The following is an 18,941-nucleotide window of genomic DNA, read 5'->3' on the forward strand; positions in this document are numbered from 1 at the left end:
TTGAGTGTTACTCGAAAAGGTAATTTCATAGTATTCGAGGTCACATGCAACGCGATCTTCGTGGTCAGACGCGTTTCCGAACTTTCGATCATTTCCGGTGCTCAAACTCAAACCCTGCACGCTCTTTGCACGCCTTCAACTCCCTGATCTTCACATGAGATGACTGAGAAACGCCAAAGCAGAGTTACACGAAGCACGCGTGCAAAGCAGGTACGTGTGGCATTCATGTGACCCGTTCCTGACGTTGAAGGCACGCAGGCATCCGCTCAGAAGACTCTGCACGATTTGTTCCAGAAGGATGATGAAACGAAACATTCGGAAGAAGATTCGAAGGAACTGGATGGAGCCAATGCGTCATCTTCGATACATCCAGTAGACATTATAGTCATTGATGACGAACCAACCCCACCACGTCCTAAGGCACCCCGCAGAGCTATACGGGATTCTGTCCGTCAAAATCACAGTGAGCACTATTTGATATGAGCACTCTTCTTTATCATCTCAGTTTCACAGTCCAAGCGGTAAAATTGTTTCCTATTTTCGGGACCCCATCCACAACACCCATGCAGTCTGCTCACTCAAATTCTACAACTGCGAGTAGAGACACCGGTGGAGATATTCTTATCGAAGTATCTGAGGATGAACATCCACCGTCATCTCATCAATGTTCTTCGTCACCTCCAGAAATGAATTCCCTTCACCCATCACCATCAATCACCGTTTTATCATGTATCGAGGACATAGACGTGCCAAATAACAGGTACAACATATCCCTGGTACAAGCTACTGCACCAACAAGTCGTATATACGTTCCAGGAGATGTCCATCCTCCGGTAAAGCGACAGGTGCTCCTAGGTGATATGACACCGGATGCGCCATATCCAAATAAGGAGACGCAACATGTTCGTGGACCGCAAAATACCTTTAGTCCGAGTTCGGAACCGCCGAAACGTCACAAACGCAATCCGCCAGATACCACAGACGATGTGTCTTTAGGTTTCCTTTCTTCTTTATCGCAGGGATACCAAGATCCTCCTCTTCAACAGTCGATTTTTCTCCGAATCCCCTCGCAGTCTGAACGTGAAGATTATATTGGTATTGACGGGCCCCGTGATGCCGCATATTATCCCACAATATCTAGATTTTTGGATGGCGAGGATTATGCCAATCGGACAGCTTCTGGGCCGCCCCAGCAAGAAATATGGACCACTCGCTTCCGCCCCAGGAAAGCGGATGAAGTGCTAGGGAATGAATCGCGTGCGTTGTATATTCGAGATTGGCTCAAAGCTCTCGAAATTCGGCTGCATGCTACAAACTCCCCTCCCGCGAAAAGTAGTGCAAGTGTCACAGGCAGGCGGAAGGTCAAGCCTGACCCCCCTGACAGGGCGCCCAAGCGACCTCGTGTCATTCGAGCTGTGGCTAAAAAGAGAGGCAGGAAACGACGGAAGCTGGATTCCGAGGACGAGTTAGATGCTTTTATTGCTTGCAGCGAGGACGAAGACGATATGATCCTGGATGCGCCAGAGGAAGAAACTGATGCCAATGATTTTAATTTTTGCCAGCGAACGCTTGCCCACCTCCAGCGAAAGGACCATTTTCGGCTATTAGAGCAACGTCCACCGACTTCAGATATTGGTATCGACAATATCCCGACCATTCCAAATTACCAATCCTCCGACGCTAATTTTACCGATACTCTAACGAACACACTTATTATAACTGGGCCTCCAGGGTGTGGGAAGAGCGCAGCAGTTTATGCGTGTGCAGACGAGCTGGGGTGGGAAGTTTTCGAGGTCTATCCTGGAATTGGAAGACGCAGCGGCGCAAACCTCGATAACCTCGTTGGAGACGTGGGTAAAAATCACCTCATCCAACAGACGAGGCCAAAATACCGGACGGCAGCTGCACAGTGTGATACAAGAGCGAGCGCTGCTCTTTCGACGTTTTTCCCTAAAACAGGAAAAGCCAACCCCAAACCCTCGCCAACAGACTCAGATACCGAGCATCCTAGTGATGTTGACACACATGTCCTCGTGGATGCTGCCAGTGAGTCCCTGCAGGACACGGTGGAACCACCTGTAACCGTTGATGAACGAGTTGGCTCATCAAAAACAAATGGACCGGCGAAACCGTCTGCCACGGCTCGGCAATCACTCATTCTCCTTGAAGAAGTCGATATATTATTCAAGGAAGACGCTGGCTTTTGGCCGGCAGTGGTAGACTTGATCAAGGAGTGCCGCCGGCCCGTGATCATGACATGCAATGGTACTTGTGCTCTAATCATGTCGACTTTTCCAGAACTCAAACTCGCCTTGACAGACATTAAACTTGTCCCCGTCGCGGATCTTCCTTTGCAATCCGTTCTAACGTTCCAACCTTGCCCTTCCGAGCCCGCTGTCACGTTTTTGCAATGCCTGTGTGCAACACAGGGATACGCTATCCCAAGAGATAAGTTAACCCAGCTTTACGAAACCACGTACATCGTGCAGAGTATGGATCTTCCAGACGCGCCGCTCAACCCCAGAACCGAACCACTACCACCACCGGATCTCAGGCGATCTATTACCCAGTTGCAATTGATTTGTACTGACGCCACCCACGAAGCTAAGGTCCCTCAAGAAGCACAGGGGGCCGCTGAAAACATTCCGTCACTCCCTATGACAATTTCCGCCCAAAGCAGTGCTGATGTTTCTGAGACATCGACGGAAGAGCTGTGGCGATGGGTTTCCACTTACACGGATTGTGTTTCCTATACCGACAGCTATCTCTGCAGGGCACCATTAGATGGACGTGAGGTGAGGGCAACAAAGCACATTTTTCTCGCCGCTTTTCTAACAGTTCACCATTCGAGGCCCTGTCATACAACCTATCTGAATCTTTGCTTGACGATGAATTGGGACACGCCATACTAATCCGGCCGTCCCACGTCTCTGACACGAGAGATGGACTTGCCTTCTATCACAATGATGAGCTCATTGTGCAGGACGCCATCCACCTTTCACGTGGTAAACACGAGGTTTTGGGTGCTATTCCGATCACAACGTCGATCAACCCCGCGGCTAGTGGTTCTAATACTGACATGGAAACAAGGCTCTTCCGAGCTCGCGTGGAGCATCAAGCACAGATGCTAACCGCATTGCAGGATATCGTTCAACCACCCGCACCTCTCATGCCCCAGAGCAGCGTGTACCTTGATTACATACCGTGGGTGAGATTCATGGTTAATGTGGATGATATTCTTGAGCGATTAGCGTGGGATGAGATGGAGAAGGTGAAGTCTGGGAGATTAACAAGGAATAGTATGAAGGCGAGACATATACGGACTATTGATTTAAGAGAGGATCAACATCAGGCGCTGATTTGTACTAGAATCCAGGGGCTCGAGGAGGATTGATGGAAATGGTGGATAGTTTACGAGAGTTGCTGTGTTGTAGCCCTGCGATAGCCTGCGATGTACCCAGGCATTTTACCGGTGTTGTAAACTTTCCCTCCTTGCCAACTGAGTGAGCAGAGAAAGGTTTCATAAAAGCTGAAAAAGGAATAAATCTTGGCAAACTCACTCGTTAATTTAGCCTTTTTGGAGGTGTGCGTTGCCACGTGCTCGTAACCCACGTTGCTGTACGCCGTATCTGGTAACTGAGTTTTAGTTCTATAACGTCGACATTCACAAAGTCATTCACATCGACCATCCTTAGGCCGTCTCTTAACTACTCTTCAACATCCTATTTACACAGGCATAATGCCTGCATTTACAACGACTGCTACGATCAAGCACGTCAATCTCTTTTCTCAACCAAAGGATAACACCGACGGCACCCCTGCACTGAAAGATGTATCCAGACATTCCCCACTCATTTCTCTTCCCCCTCTCGATTATTTACAACAGCATCGTAGGGGCTCTATCACAGATCCATCTCTACACGCTGCCTCGGCAAACTCGTCTGCAGCTTCCCGTCATATAGATGGTATTGATTTTGCTTCCCGTGCTATCATCCATGTCCGTCGCTAATGCCCCGGCATCCTCTCAGGACCACGTCCAGCTGCCAACTACACTTTCGGTGATGGCGGAGGCTCAATGCACAATTCCGAGTCTTCAAGTAAACAAATGCGCAAGATATTGCGTTCCCCATCTACAGAATGGGAGCCTGCAAAGGGTATTGCACCTCTACAGACATCACTTCCTCCAAACGGGGGAACTAGTGAGTTTGAAGTATCATTTGTTGTACGCATCTTGTGAACATAGAGGTGGTAACGTTGTCAGAAACCACCGATCACATGAACGTGGACAGCAGTAATGAGAAACAATCGCCCAGAGTTAATACACGACAAGCAGACGACAGTGATCACAGTTCACGAAGGCAATCGATTGCTGTAAGTCATCGACGTCACATTCGAAAGCCAGATTTTGACAGATCTACAGAATTCTTCGGATTCCCAAATGCCACACGGAACGAAACGAAAGACATCTACTTACAGAGAAGCCGATACAAGTGACGACACAGATTCGCAACTGGTAGGACCTGGGGTACCTAGTCCCATGAACATCGATTCAGAAGGACGCGCACAAAAACGGCGAGGATCGACCATTGAAATGAGCAGGATAGCCCAGCTGAGCATATATGACCAGAGGCGACATTCAGTGCATTCTGGAGCGATAGCGTCAAGAGCGGGCACAGGAGTATCAGGAGGAAATGGGCACTGGTGGTTGAATGAGAGACGGGATTCCTTACCACCGTCGTTCCCAAACGGGACCACTAGTGGCTACCCCTCGGCATTATCCGGCGATCAGCCACATGGTCGACCTGCTGCACCCTCGACGCCAGGCAGCATGGCGACTTTCGCGTGGTCTGCAGCACAACACCCGGACGGTTCGCAAGATCCTAATATACAGCACCACCCCCGTTCTTTCGAAACACAACCTATGCAGATGACCATGATGCCCCCGATGACATTCCCGCCAGACAGGCGGATGTCAGTGCCAGAAAGCTCGACTTCTACAATAGGACCGACAAGAAATATTCGTTCGCGGTCCCGACCTCCATCGCGTCAATTACGCGAAAATAGCCAGACTGTCACTCCTGCTGTAGGGCCTGCGCCACCTGCGGAGGAGCCTTGTTCGGCTCCTTCTCCGTCATCTAGCCTGAAACCGCCGAAGGAGCCGGGATCTACACCTTACTCTCGTTCACCCGAGCTGCGAGTTTCGCATAAGCTTGCCGAGCGAAAGCGACGGAAAGAAATGAAAGACCTATTTGATGAGCTGCGGGACCAGCTACCCGCAGATCGGGGCATGAAGGCGAGTAAATGGGAAATACTTAGCAAAGGTATGCAGACCGGGTCTCTACACGCGCGCGGCAATCCTTGACATAACGTATGCAGCTATCGACTTTGTTACCAATTTGAAACAAAGTCACCAAGACATGGTTCGTGAGATCGAGATGCTGAGACACGAGCTGGAAAGCATGAGACAAGGCATACCATCTTTTGGTCCAGGAGCACCACCCCACGCTATGGTGTATGGACAGGGCGCACCAGTTACAGGACCATATCCACCACCTCCAGGAGCGATCTCTCATCCTCCACCGCACACGCATCAGCAACCGCCCCATCCGCCTCAGCCACGGCCACCATCGTCGGAGAATCCATATCCGACAGCACCTACCACCCTTTCTTCAGCTCCAGCAGGAGCACCACCAGCGCCAACTACCAATGGTGTGGCGAGCATACCAACGAACAAATCAGAGGTACAGCCGATGTAGTTGGTAGACCTATCCTGGCCTCCCCTGGCCTCTTTCCCTCTGCTGAATCCTACGATTTCTTTAAGTTACGAGCTTGTGATTAGCATGGTTGTTCTCATTTTTATGGACAAGTTTTCACGATCACATGAAGTGTACATAGTCTTCTCCTTAGGTTATCCTCTCCTCGCAATTGTTATGATGACTATCAAGCATCCTTCATATCATCCATCTGCATGATCAGGTATAGGAGAAAGACGTTAGCGCTGCGAACCGTGCCTTATGTCAGCATGTGAGCCTTGTTCTCCAACACTGGTTATTGCTGCTCGCTTGTGAAAACAAAACTGTATACATGCTCTCTGGTGATTCTGTCCTTTCCGCTCGTTAACTCGTGGCTGTCCCAGTCGTCTGCTGCGCTGATTAACTGATACCATCATCAAGACTTGTCTTCAAGCCATCTTTTCAATGCCCCCAAAATCGGCTGAATCTCTTCTATTTCACAAGAAGAAGGCGATAAAGAAGGAGCCCTCTACACCGTCGACGACTTCACAAGGCTCTCAACCATCCCAATCACAGCAATCTCAGTCACAGCAATCTCCCCGCAAATCCGTTACTCCCCGCGTACAGCCTATCCCACCTGCCGGTGATGCAGATGACAGTTCTAAGCTCCCTGATGGCGAGTTTTCCGAATTCAAGCTCATGTCCTCTGCTCTCAATGGATGGAAGTATGATGTTATGAAGTTTGATTCCAGAAAGACTGTAGACATATCAACTTGGGAGGAGCCGATAAAGTTGAACAGGAAGGAGTTGAGAAGGGAGGAGGCCGGTCCATCTCAAGTGCCTACGGGACATATGTTGGGGCCCGACGGAAAGCCTGTTATTGGTTCGGATGGGAACATCGTCATGGTTGATGCGGATGGTCGGCCGATAGCAAAGGACAATGGTGAGACTCAGTCGAAGGACAAGGACAAAGGCAAAGCTGGTGGGCGGAAGAAATTTCAGAAGAAGACACGGCAGGTGTTCTTAGTGCCTGAGGCAACCCGTCAACTGCGACGCGAGGAGCGTTACCCCTGGGTGATGGAGGACGCAAAGCAGAACGAGATGTGGGTAGGGAAACTGGAGGAGGTGGCGAGGGCCGAGACACACGCTCTCTTTATGCCAGCTGCACAAGAATTCTTCAAATTCGTTCCTGCCCATCGCTGGTACAAGTTCCAGAAGAAGCCTAAACATCATGTCCCTGGATTAGAGGAGGCGGAGGCTCTGGTATTTTGTTTACTGCATATGCTTCGCTGTAATCTGACGCTTCCCCTCAGATGGCCAAGATTCAGAAGAATAAGGACCCGGAACGTTGGCTGCTGCACCGGAGAAAAGGGCAAGCACCCTCGTCAGCAACATCAGAAATGTTCAAAGCGGAGGCAGAAAATCGTGTCATATCTGGCAGCTCGTCTTTGGTCTACTCGTCTGGACAAAGTCGAGCTATGGGTGGACGGGCACTGCGGACAACGAACCGCGGGGCTCAAGGTGGTGGCGATGACGACGACGAAGGTGGTCCTAGAAGAAAGAAGGAGGAGAATGACATGGAAGGAGACTTGGATGAACAGCTTTTTGATGATGAGTTTGCGGATGATGATGAAGCAGGTCCTGCCGATATGGACGAAGAGGAGGCCAAAGAGTTAGAGGTATGTCAACCCTTCGATATTCTCATTGTAGCGCTGACATTCACACAACAGGAACGCCTCAAACGAGAGTATAAAAGTGCCAACAAGACCCGCGAAGGCTATGTCGATGAGTCGGAGTCTGAGGATGGGGAGAGCCAGCTGACGAAAGATGGCAAATCTTTGAAGAAACTCATGCGCAAGCTGGAGAAGAACGCAGCATACGATAGCGACGAGGAGCGTAATCCGTATGCGAGCTCAGTGTGTCCTTTTCCTTACTTCCGTGTATGTGTGCTAATACTGCGGCAGAATGACGAGGAAGAGGAAGAAGAACCAATTCCTCCTCAAGAGCCACCTCAAGAGACTAAATCCCGATCAGCTTCCCAACAACCAACTCCGAAACCATCGCAGCCACCTACCAGCACTGCTCAAAACGGTTCTGCTGTTGGCTCTCGCGCTACTTCACCGGCGCCTGCGAGTATGGGTGGTCATTCTGTTGTTGCAAAACGCGCCACGAGTCCCAAAGCACCGAAAGTTAAGACAACTTCTACGAACAACGGTCGCGTAACTAGTGGTCAGGGTACTGGAAGTAGGGCAACCAGCCCTGTCACTGGTAGCAGAGCAACTAGTCCTTCACCTCTAGCTAAGGGTCCAGGGAGCCCGACGCCAAATGGACAGCCAACGTCGAACAAACGCAAGGCCACTGACGACCTCAGCGGTAATGCACCGTCGGCGGGCGCTGTAGTGAATGGTGCACCGAAGCCGAAGAAACGGAAACCGCTTCCCACTGGCCCACCCCCGGAAGGCGAATTGGAGGAGAAGATGCTCGTCAAGTGGTTACAGAATACGCCCAACGCGACAACGCGGGACTGTATCCAACATTTCACGCCTTACTTGACTACAGATGCGAAGAAGGCAAAGTTTACTGCGATGGTGAAGGAGGTCGCTCAGTTGAGGGGGGGTATCCTAATCTTGAGGAATAGCGAGGCTTCTGCAGCTGCCTCGCCAACATCTTAACTCACTGTGACTTGAGGGATTGTACTTTAGATTTCTGTGAACGACTCTGTCGTGCTCTGGATTGATCTAGGTCCTATGAGGTTCTATACAACTGGTTTAGTCGGATAGCCTTGGGGATAACCCAACTGGAAGAAAAACTGCATCACATTTATGGTCGAGGTTGGTCGACATCTTCTAGTGGATAGCGATTCTCATGGTCCTCCGTAGGCAAGTAGGTACATATTTAATTTGCGACCTGGCGGGGACCAATCATATTACAACATTAATTCGACAATCGGGTGATCACTTACTGAAACTCGTCGGCATCTCCGCAGGCATACTGAGCAGATCACAACGTTCGAGATGAGTTAATTTACTTTCTACTGGACAATAATACTGCCTTGCTCGCCTGTTTCCAAAGGTCACGCGAGACGTCCACTACTGTCGAGCAACTCTGGGGCCAACACCGTCATGACCAGCGTCGTGCGCAAAGATCAAATGCCAAAAAAGGAAGTTAGTATTCGTTGTTGGGTGGCTAACCAGCAGAATTCCTTTACCTGCCGCATAAAATGGGCAGCTTGGTTTGTCTTCCTCATTCTGTCTCTCTTCTTCTTTCCATCACCTCGCCGTTTTATTCATACCCACTACTATACCATTACTCTCTTTTGTTCGTCTTCCACATATCGCCATGTCACGTCTCTCTACTATCCTCCTCCTCGCCACCACTGCCGTCTACGCGTCCGTCACCCCCGCTCATGAATCTCATACCGAGAACAAGCTCCCTAGTAACAGGTGGTATCATGAAGATGATCATCCAGTACACGCCCTCTTCAAGCGCGGACCAGTCGGCGATGGTATTATTTATCCCGCAATAGGAACGCCAGGTAAGCCTTTGTATTTAATTTTCTTCACTCCCGCTTACTCAACACGCGTGTTCAGATTGGTCCGCTGGCTTCCCCCCAGCTATTGCGGATACTACGACGCTCCCCAAGGCTTGGGTGGATGCTCTTAACACAGCCACTGCGGCGGGCAAGATTCCCGATATTCCCCAGTCTACAAGTACCAACGGACTGGATCCCGTATACCCCTCTGGATACGACCCATCAAGCGCTATTGTTTGCTCCTCGACTGCCAAGTGTGTTACGCCAGGTGACGTGTGGGACGCTCCGCCAGGTGTTATCGCCCTTAGTTTTGACGATGGCCCGCTACCGGTACGTACCTAGTTATTGAATGCGTTACTCAAACGATAGCTGATACTTCGCGCATCGTTCAGGCATCAGATCAACTGTATCAGTTCCTCGCTAGTCACTCGGAACATGTGACGCACTTCTTCATTGGCACCAACATTCTCCTGTATCCCGACCAGTTCAAAACTGCATTCGAGACGAACCAGGATGATATCGCCGTTCACACTTGGACTCACCCATACATGACCACCAAGTCGAACCTCGAGGTTGTCGCTGAGCTCGGATGGACGATAGAGCTTATCCACAACTCGACGGGCGGGCGTATCCCTAAGTACTGGAGGCCGCCTTACGGTGACTCCGATATGCGCGTCCGGGCTGTTGCAAAGGAGGTGTTCGGGCTCACAACCGTCATCTGGAATCAAGAGTATGTGATTTTACCGAAAATAAGTTCATTTTTACCGATACCGACTTCAATCTAGCACTGATGACTGGACCTTGAGCGAGCCTGTCCCATTGACCACGCCAGAGAAAATCCAACAGCAGATGACACAGTGGTTGACCGGTATGTTGCTGTCATCGTCTGCGGTGTCTGAAACTGATTGTGCCATGTAGGTCCAAAGACCCCCGGACTTGTCATTTTGGAACACGAGTTGTCTGATCTATCCGTCAAGTCATTCATGGACGCATACCCGATGATGGTTTCAAACGGCTGGACGAGGACATCTCTTGCTCAGTTAGATGCTGGTTCAGTCTACCAGAACGCCTGGAACTCAACATCACAGGTCATCCCAGCAAAAGTAGGCGACTTGGCCGTCAAGCCCCCGGCCCGCGCCAGCACTACCAGTGCAAAACCGACGGCAACCACTGTGAAACAGTAAGCTGATTTTTCTTCAGTGTCGACGCAACTGATTATATGACAGGCCGGCTTCGTCCTCGCTGTCATCTGGAAAACCTGCCTCTTCCAATAAGCCTCTTGGCAACCAGAAGAGCGGGGCGACTCACTTCAGCGCTGCGTCCCTTGCACTTTCTGGCGTCATCACAGTCATTATCGCAGCTGCAGTTGGAATTATCATGGCATGAGTGTACCGGATTTTTGCAAGAGACATTCATGGACTTCGCACATTACTATCTTACAATTGTACAACCGTGCACAATTTGGTTACATTATATTACATCTTATTATTTTGGCAAACATGGATTATTCACACAATCATATGGATCTTGTTTTCGACTGAGCGTGTTACTGCCTGGCGCGCGCTGTGTCTTCTTTGCATCGGCAGCCTTGACGTGGCGCTCTTATGAGCAAATCATCTTAGCAAGAATAGCGTTGCAGTAGGTCACTTCCCCGACTTCGCAGTCTTCAACGTTGTTTTATCTAGTCGTTCAAGACTTTCATCAAGACACACGATGTAGTACAACAACAGGTAATACTTGGAAGATGCCACATAGTGAGACATTTGTGTACAGCCGAAATTTGCTAAATTACATGTACAGAAAAGGGTGATCGTGAAGGTCGTTCAACAATTCGTGAAAGAATGAGGAACATGAAAAGATTTCATGAACGAGCGAACGCAAGAAAGCAGCATGGAAGGAGGTCGACTCAATCAGCGTGAGCGCGCGCGCGACGTGCTCAATGTAAGGGCTGTATGCAATGAAGACAATAAGACTCTGTCAAAACGTAGTCCGTAGTACAATCCTGAAGCTCAATTACGACAAAATGCTGGGCCACTTGATTCGCAGGCCCTCCAACCAACGCATGTAGAGCAACTCAGAGATAGGTGTCTTTCGGACGGGTGATCCAGAGCCGTCAGCTTTGAGGGAGTTTAATGATGAGGCGCTCGAGTCCATGGGGAGTCCACTGATATCTTCCTGGACTTCGGTGACCACAAGGCCTTTTGCAGTCATCTCGCTCTTCCGGATGACGCGTTTGTGAGGAAATAGTCCCCGAGAAGTTTGAACGTATTGTCGGACAGAGGGGTTTCTAGCATATTTTGAAAATAAATGAACGGAATCTCAGTTCAGCTGGTGGATACGCACTCGTTGATACCAGAGAGCATGTCGAGAATGAGGCTGTAAGATAGGGCAGGATTCGCCTCTCTCAATTCGGCAAAGCCACGAGAGATCATACTGAGTGACTCGATCTCTCGAGCATCCATGTCATCTCGGATGGCCTGTCGTGCATTGTTATTCTTTTGTAGCGGTATACTTGGGAATAACTCACGTTTTGAAGAACGGGGAGGACGACATCATCAATCATGACCCTTCCCGCCCGCTCAGCATCAGATACCCTCCGCTTGAACGACGAAGAAGGCCGGTCTTTGGATGGAGTAGTAGGGGATGATGGCGAAGTTTCTCTACTCCTAGTGCCGACGTACTCTGCAGATAGTCTCAGAGAAGCAGCTGCGTCGACTCTTTTGACAGGTCTGATGGTGTCTACGCCGGAACCTAGATCTGCTTCCCGCATGATAGTACCAGCACCAGTCATCTTGTGTCTTGCAGCGTACGAAGACCTCATTGCCGAGCGGATGGAGCCGGTGTATGCTGGAGGTGAGCCCAAAAACGTTTCATCATCTACAGGGTGAGTAACTTGGGATGGCGGTGTTCTTGGTTCGGCACCATCTACAGATTCGCTTTCTGAACCTTCTTCAGCAGCGAGAAGCACTGAAATATCTGGTTCATCGAGAGGAGTCTTGATGGCAACAGTGGAGTGCGCTGCACCAATATTTATTCCGATCCCCCCAGAACCGGACGGAGCGCTTCCATTGATAGCTCCTCCGGTTTCAATCGAGCCCTCGTCATCCTCGTATATCGAGCGTTCCTCGTCACCCATGTCTTCATCGTCCATGTCAGGCACCAAATCCTTGGCAACACTACTAAATGTACCCATAATGGAAGTCGACTTGACGGTGTCAAAGTTCCAGTCACTTCGAATTGTGTCGTTGCTCTCCCACATTGCCGTGCCACGAACGGTCGCTTGGTATGCTGTAGGCTGACCTTTCTGTGGCGACTTGGCACGGAACTCCTGGTACCTCTCGACCAACTCTGTGAGATACGATGTCTTCTTTGCGCTTTTGATAAATCTATGTTGCAAAAGTTCCTTGGCTGTAGGACGCTACAGCGACTGTCAGGGCATTTCAAGCACAGGACAAACAAACACGAGCTCACATCAGCAGGGTCTTTCGTCAAACAGAGTGACGCGAATTCCTTGAATGCGGCAGAGAATGAACCTTCAAGGACTGGTGGTTTCGCCTTTGGAATAAGGAAGAGAACCCGCATGGGGTGATACTCGGCCAGTGGCGGCTCTCCTTTCGCCATTTCTATGGCTGTGATGCCTAAACTCCACATATCTGCCTTCGCGTCGTAACCCGCCTGTCGGATGACCTCCGGTGCCATCCAAAATGGAGTACCCACGAATGTGTGTCTCAGCGTGCTGGTTAGTTGTGCCGCCACTCCGAAGTCGGCAAGTTTGACCTTTCCACTAGCAGAAAGCAAGACATTGGCAGCTTTGATGTCACGATGGATGGTGCCTTCCGCGTGCAAATATTCGAGACCTAGCAGAAGCTCCCGACAAACAACTGCGATGTGCGCTTCAGAGAACACGCCGCCTTTCAGGAGGTCAAGACATGATCCCCCAGCCAGGTACTCCATGACGATCCATAGCTTGTAAGCAACAACGAATGACCCGTAATAACGGGTGACGTATTCCGAATCACATTGAGCGAGACTGGCAATTTCTTGCTGAATTTCCGAGATATCATCATCAGAGTCTTCTAAATCTATTTCAAAGATAAAGAGATTAGCTCCAACATAATATCAAGCCCTGCTAGCTACACACCAATCTGCTTGATAGCAACTATCTGCTTGGTTTCGTTGTGCATAGCCTTGTATACGACCCCGAAGCTGCCTGTTCCCAGCTTCTCGATGAGCGTATACTGACAGGCCGGGTTGTTGCTTGGAACAGGGTAAGGCTCCCTGGGATACATCTCCCTATCCTGGCTTGTCTGTGGTGACATCGAGCACGAGCGAGAGGCCAGCTGTCCATTGCTGATGTTAGTCAATGAGAGATTTCTGAGGCGACTACCAGGCGACATGGTGTGGACAGAGCGCTGACAGGGCCTAACACATGGGGCAACAGGTTGCTGTGTGACATCAACTCATGTCGAACAAAATTAAGAAGACTTGCTCCACACGTGTTCGGGGGATCCCCGTCCAAGTCTATGAAAGGACTGGATAGAGTAGATATGGAAGAAACGAACTGACCAAGTACGGGAAAGGACTTTGATGTCAGGCTAACTTGATTGTCGCAAGTGCACGAGGAAACCGCAAGGCCCCTTGCTTATTATGATTCTAAGATTGGTTTGAAATGAACTTTGGATCTCCAGCACCTACTACGACCTGACGTGAGTAGTATGGAGTGGAGTGGCGATGGAGTATTGTCACAGATACGGTATAGTTTCGTGAGAGCAGTTGGAGATCCATCATAGTTACAACAAACACGAGGCCGTAATGTCGCGACACCAACTAGGATCATCAAGTTTGACCCGGGAATGTTGTGATTCATTGAGAGCGCTCACGTGCACATGTCCCAGGTAATAGTACTGATCATACGATAGTCAAGCCACAATCAGTGCATTTGTCTCAAAGAAGTATGCTGGATCAACTTCCAGGGAAAGGAGTCATGGCATAGCATGCATGTCGAGTTGATCAAGGCGTAGGGCATACAAATATAAAAATGCAAAAACAGAAAAATCTCCAGCATGATGACGGGCCCTCTCGCACCCAGCCAACAACACATTCACGCTTATGCCTTGACAGCATATTTGCGAATGGGGAAGTGTGTCTCCTTCTTCTTTTGCTTAAGCGTCTTCAATGATTCCTCGTGCTAGTACAGATAGGTAGCATAAGTTAAACACATCTTGCATAGCGACTGTATGCGCGCACCTTGGTCAGTCTCCGTCTGATAGCGCGTGTCTTCTTTGGTCGGAGATCAAGAGGGAGAAATTTCTTGTTCTTGTAGAATTCTCGGAGGTTTTGGCGTTGCTTCTGGTTTATCACAGTCAAGACCCGTGCAATCGACTTGCGCACAATGTTGCTAGTTAAGTTAGTCCTTTCGCACCGGACATTTAAGAATTTCAAACGTACATCCTGGTGAGTTTTGAGGCCGAGCCACCAAGAATCTTCTGTACGCGCAGCGAAAGAAGCTCGGTCTTGAGCTCATTAAGTTGCTTGGTCAAGTCGGTCTTCGACCTGTGTATATCACGCAACAAAACGTTCTGCAATCAGCGCAATGTCTTCCATTAACATTATAGGCTCACTTGGACTGGAGCTCGTAGGCCTTGACTTTGCTGCTGGGCATTTTGAGGGATGTCTGTACAATGAAATGAAAGATGTTTAGCACCGAGTCTAAGAGATCGACCAAACAGATGCGGAAAAGAGCGGGACGAGACCAATATGCCTGGAAACGGTCCAGGATGCCTCAAGAACATGGCCGAGCACCATAATGACTAGACATTTACCTTGAGGGGACTGTCGTACGGTACGTCCGCGACGGCCTCGATAATTCTGGCGCTACGCGGTGTGGTACTATACAGTTTATGAGCCACATTTCCCACGCCCAAAAAGGTATTCCCCTGTGGCCCAGTCACGTATAATGTTTTCCGGAATCTAACATACGCGCTACATATTGATACTACTGGTTGCTTGCTTTCACTAATCCATCAAAGCTCACAACCCCTCCAAAGATATCCAGTGAGCTAGAGTAACAGGAATGAGCTATCTATTAAAAACATCAAGGGATCGTGCTTACCTGCCATATGTCAAGTCCACTTGTCCTCCCGAAAGTCTATTCACCGTTTCCAAGTCAGAAATGCCTTAGCAACACGTCGAGTCAGGATACAATATACTCAGGGACATAGCCGCCTACTTTTAGCTCCTCCAGCATATGTAGTAGGAATCGTCACCCATTCGCCAAGCTCTTATGAAAAGTCAGCAGCGAAATGACAATATCGAAGGATGCGCAAACTTTTAACGAGCTCCTCGTCAATACCTTGGCATAGTCCTTCCACATCAGCTGCATGGATGAGAAACTCGCTGCGACATGAAAGGTCATCGCGACGGAGACAGAGTGCCCATGAGTCTGTCTCACTTGCAATACTGTGCCAGCATCTCGAGATTCTCTGGACATAAAATTCAGCGCCTATTAAGCGAAAGATTATGAAGAGTCCTTTACCTTTGTTCACCTCCATTGTAGTGATATCCTGCCATTTATTCATAGCAACAAACCACTTGTCTCCTCGCCGGCGACAGCTGAAATTACATGAGATCCTTCTGTTCGACGCGTAAAGTAAATGACGTGCCTAACATCTACAACTAGCTTGTCCTTTCCAACAAGAGATGAGATTGTCTGCAGACGCTCCAAGTCGAAGTTGCCGCCGGGAAAGAGGTAGGATGTGATAATGATCTAGGGGAGAAGTAAGTTGCCGCCTTGCGCATTTCGCTTGTCTAACCTTGCTCGCACCCGCATCAAGCCATTCTTTGGCATTGTCAAAGGTGATACCACCGCCGATCTGTAGATGATCTAGAATTATGAATACGTCAGTCAAAAGCATTGTTTGAGAACAATATGATAGACGCGAACCCCGCCATTCTGCCAATGTTCTCCTGGCTGCCTCGTCATTCCGAGGCCCCAGTTTTATGACATGTCCTCCCTCCAGACCATTGTCACGATACTTTCCCGCAAAATATTCTGGAGGTTGCCTGCAGGGACATTCATCAATCAGAGAAAGGGCCAGAGTGTATATACGCACGTTGCGACAAAATTCGTCTTCAATCCGTCATCATTGCGATCCGAAAGAGTGCCCCCGACGATTTGCTTTACTTGTCCTTCATGTAGGTCAATGCATGGGCGGAACGTGCTACGTCGTTGCTCAGGAGCCATTCTCGGAATTATCCGAGTCCGAGATATCGATGTTGCAACTACAAGTGCTCCAGCAGAGCTGTTCCGAAAGCATATTGTATCTTCAATTGATGGTATTATACATGTACAAAAGCATTTTCAAAGCAATTCGAAAGCGTGACGGCGGATCCTTTAGTACTCGAAAGAGGCCTCCATGATTCTCGTCAGATGCTCTCTCCCATCCTCGCCTGCCACATTTCCGATGTTCGGAGCCAAATCCAAAACGCGGCGTTGCGGAAGCGTACCTTCGACTAGCATCGAGATGTCGCTTTTGTTATATCCCACGGCCTTCAGCCCACGAGGAACACCGAGTCCATCGAGGAAGGATGCGATAGACTCGAACAGATATGCGCCAACCTCGGAGTCAGGGATGCTTGTTATCGAAGGGTCGGTAACGGTCACACCATTGAAAACAGCAAGTGCTTCGCGATGACGGTCAGGAGAAGATGGAGCAGTGAATTGGAAGACCGCGGGTCCACTCAAAGCGACACTACAAAATTCACGTTCAATCTCCGTCTTTTGAAGTGTCAGTATTTGAATTACCTGATCCCGTGGGGAATGATGGGATGATCAACCACGTATCCAGGGTGCTTGTACTTCGGGCCTTTCTTGTTCAAGCCGGATATCTATAGGAAAGCTACTCAGTCCTGATTCCCGACACCATCTGCTGTACGTACCGGGTAGCTCATTCCGTGGCACAGGTGCACACCAGCATTTCCGAAACCAATACCAGCAAAGGAAGCCGCGAGACTAGTTCTAAATCAGAGGAGTAATGTGGGAAACGGGTAGGAAACATACAGCATTTGGCTTCTCGCTTCATGGTCACCGCGATCCTTGGCAATACGAGGCAAGTACTTTACAGTTGTACGAAGAGCCCACATCGAGAAAATATCTGCAACGGGGTTGCTTCCTTGGTAGGCGGGTCGTAGAATTGGATTTGCGGGGCGTGGCGTTCGTTCTGTGTAACTAAAAGATCGCTCTGCTGTTTGCCTATTGAAAAGTTCAAGTGCAAGCTCACGGAATGGCTGTGTAGCTCTCCAAACTGTGAAATAACACATCCAACCCTGCGCTGATGTGCACAGCGGTTGGGCAGCTCTCCGTGTTAGCCGTGTCCACGACGCCCAAGACAGGCTTAAGTGCACGATTTGCGATGCCAGTTTTGAAAGCACGTGAAGTGACATCAAAAATAGCCGCACCAGTGGTCTCAGATCCAGTGCCAGCAGTGGTAGGAACTGCAAGTTCATGAGCAAGATTCACACAATATTGATGCAGACATTTCAACCTGCAATGAGAGGCCGCAAGGTTTGCGAGATCGGAAGACCTTTGCCTACGGGAGCATTAACAAAGTCCATGAGATCAGCATCCTTGTAAACAGTGAACCTAAAAGGTGTGAGGTAAACATAACACAGACGAAATATAAGCCTTACAAGTTCGCTGCTTTGGCGGTATCGATGACACTCCCACCGCCGACACTATAACCATGGTGAGTCGCGGTTACACACGGTCGACCGTAACTTACGCCAAGAAGTGGCTGAAATCGTGTTGTCTCGCCCAAGCGATGGCCTTCCTCCAGCTCTCTTCTGTTGGTTCTGCAAGCACTTGATCATATACCTCGAATGGAAGGTCTTCTTGGGATTCCAAAGACTCAAGGGCCTAAAATCCAAGTCATTAACTCTGGAGAAATTGTGTGACAAGAATGCTTACAACTCGCATTGGCTTCAGCTTGGCCACAATTGGGTCCGTAAAGACGCCAACCTATTGACAGTAATGACGACCATGGACCGAAGATGTGGGAAACCATCTGACCTTGCGGGCTTTCATGTTCTTGAGGTCCATACCAACCTCGCGAGTGACGCCCTCTCCAAATCTCAAATTCGATGCTGCAACCTGGATGGGAGCTGTAAGCGGTTATAGCGCTACTTTGCAGGGCGTACCTCGAATGCATACTCCTTTTCAACAGTTTGGACGGGAGTTGCGAACTTCCTGAGTTGGTTGAGGGCAAGAGCACCGTGATGTGCATGGTTATGAGTTGCAGATCTGCAGCCATGGCATGGACATGCTGAATGCTGGGATGCATTTATGAGACGAAAGATTGTACTCCTCGTTGCAGCTGGTGCCATGGTGTGAACTTGGAGGTCCAGAAGAAAGACTTGGTGCCGCGTCGGAGGCGCGAAGAAGACCACGTGAGAGGTAATATTACAACGTGTGGGGGTAACACGAAAATAACTTTTTGTATACTACACGACTGCAACGTTGCATGCGCACAACTCCATATGTGAGGCTCAAGTATATACACTTCAGCCATATAATTTTTACAAGTACATTTGGTGCACAGGGACACCTTATCATTTCCTTATTGGGTTTTAGCACATTAGATTCATTGTCCTGCTGCGCACACTTGCCCCGCATGCACGGT

General features: G+C 49.5%; 7 protein-coding genes across 7 annotated transcripts; 3 read left to right on the forward strand and 4 right to left on the reverse strand.

Moving 5' to 3' along the window:
* The first annotated feature begins 67 nt into the window (after positions 1 to 67).
* On the forward strand, positions 68 to 5,986 carry HD556DRAFT_1261034 (uncharacterized protein). The gene is made up of 10 exons (XM_041299047.1): positions 68 to 210; positions 259 to 463; positions 514 to 2,265; positions 2,320 to 2,795; positions 2,852 to 3,362; positions 3,696 to 4,001; positions 4,029 to 4,199; positions 4,262 to 4,371; positions 4,421 to 5,321; positions 5,377 to 5,986. Exons 1-10 carry the CDS (start codon positions 160 to 162, stop codon positions 5,754 to 5,756), a joined length of 4,863 nt encoding a protein of 1,620 aa, XP_041167275.1. The 5' UTR covers positions 68 to 159; the 3' UTR covers positions 5,757 to 5,986.
* A 211-nt stretch (positions 5,987 to 6,197) lies between these two features.
* HD556DRAFT_1436745 (uncharacterized protein) lies at positions 6,198 to 8,404 on the forward strand (the record flags this gene model as incomplete). The annotated part of the gene is made up of 4 exons (XM_041305603.1): positions 6,198 to 6,995; positions 7,046 to 7,411; positions 7,463 to 7,648; positions 7,697 to 8,404. 4 exons carry the CDS (start codon positions 6,198 to 6,200, stop codon positions 8,402 to 8,404), a joined length of 2,058 nt encoding a protein of 685 aa, XP_041167276.1.
* A 358-nt stretch (positions 8,405 to 8,762) lies between these two features.
* Positions 8,763 to 10,786, forward strand: HD556DRAFT_343760 (carbohydrate esterase family 4 protein). Its single transcript, XM_041310328.1, has 6 exons — positions 8,763 to 9,267; positions 9,323 to 9,594; positions 9,657 to 9,994; positions 10,050 to 10,132; positions 10,183 to 10,444; positions 10,491 to 10,786. The coding sequence occupies exons 1-6, from the start codon at positions 9,072 to 9,074 to the stop codon at positions 10,648 to 10,650; spliced, it is 1,311 nt and encodes a 436-aa protein (XP_041167277.1). The 5' UTR covers positions 8,763 to 9,071; the 3' UTR covers positions 10,651 to 10,786.
* A 491-nt stretch (positions 10,787 to 11,277) lies between these two features.
* Positions 11,278 to 13,553, reverse strand: HD556DRAFT_1428827 (kinase-like domain-containing protein; the record flags this gene model as incomplete). The annotated part of the gene is made up of 5 exons (XM_041304753.1): positions 11,278 to 11,551; positions 11,608 to 11,741; positions 11,792 to 12,682; positions 12,736 to 13,346; positions 13,406 to 13,553. 5 exons carry the CDS (start codon positions 13,551 to 13,553, stop codon positions 11,278 to 11,280), a joined length of 2,058 nt encoding a protein of 685 aa, XP_041167278.1.
* A 510-nt stretch (positions 13,554 to 14,063) lies between these two features.
* Positions 14,064 to 15,126, reverse strand: HD556DRAFT_343828 (60S ribosomal protein L35). The gene is made up of 6 exons (XM_041310329.1): positions 15,087 to 15,126; positions 14,886 to 15,025; positions 14,713 to 14,817; positions 14,512 to 14,662; positions 14,145 to 14,452; positions 14,064 to 14,091 (listed from the first exon to the last, which is right to left on the reverse strand). The coding sequence occupies exons 2-5, from the start codon at positions 14,924 to 14,926 to the stop codon at positions 14,372 to 14,374; spliced, it is 378 nt and encodes a 125-aa protein (XP_041167279.1). The 5' UTR covers positions 14,927 to 15,025; positions 15,087 to 15,126; the 3' UTR covers positions 14,064 to 14,091; positions 14,145 to 14,371.
* A 133-nt stretch (positions 15,127 to 15,259) lies between these two features.
* Positions 15,260 to 16,507, reverse strand: HD556DRAFT_1428829 (Phosphoribosylformimino-5-aminoimidazole carboxamide ribotide isomerase; the record flags this gene model as incomplete). The annotated part of the gene is made up of 10 exons (XM_041304754.1): positions 15,260 to 15,323; positions 15,377 to 15,440; positions 15,494 to 15,544; positions 15,593 to 15,660; positions 15,716 to 15,746; positions 15,800 to 15,876; positions 15,927 to 16,030; positions 16,077 to 16,147; positions 16,208 to 16,326; positions 16,377 to 16,507. The coding sequence occupies 10 exons, from the start codon at positions 16,505 to 16,507 to the stop codon at positions 15,260 to 15,262; spliced, it is 780 nt and encodes a 259-aa protein (XP_041167280.1).
* Positions 16,508 to 16,567: 60 nt separating this feature from the next.
* HD556DRAFT_1324230 (alcohol dehydrogenase) lies at positions 16,568 to 18,939 on the reverse strand. The gene is made up of 11 exons (XM_041301474.1): positions 18,460 to 18,939; positions 18,332 to 18,412; positions 18,230 to 18,280; positions 18,045 to 18,178; positions 17,953 to 17,997; positions 17,808 to 17,905; positions 17,544 to 17,757; positions 17,324 to 17,491; positions 17,203 to 17,275; positions 17,069 to 17,151; positions 16,568 to 17,015 (listed from the first exon to the last, which is right to left on the reverse strand). The coding sequence occupies exons 1-11, from the start codon at positions 18,643 to 18,645 to the stop codon at positions 16,658 to 16,660; spliced, it is 1,491 nt and encodes a 496-aa protein (XP_041167281.1). The 5' UTR covers positions 18,646 to 18,939; the 3' UTR covers positions 16,568 to 16,657.
* Between the last annotated feature and the right edge of the window lie 2 nt (positions 18,940 to 18,941).

This window comes from Suillus plorans, assembly GCF_016647745.1.
Source record: "Suillus plorans strain S12 chromosome Unknown HD556scaffold_2, whole genome shotgun sequence".
NCBI classification, from domain to species: Eukaryota; Fungi; Basidiomycota; class Agaricomycetes; order Boletales; family Suillaceae; genus Suillus; species Suillus plorans.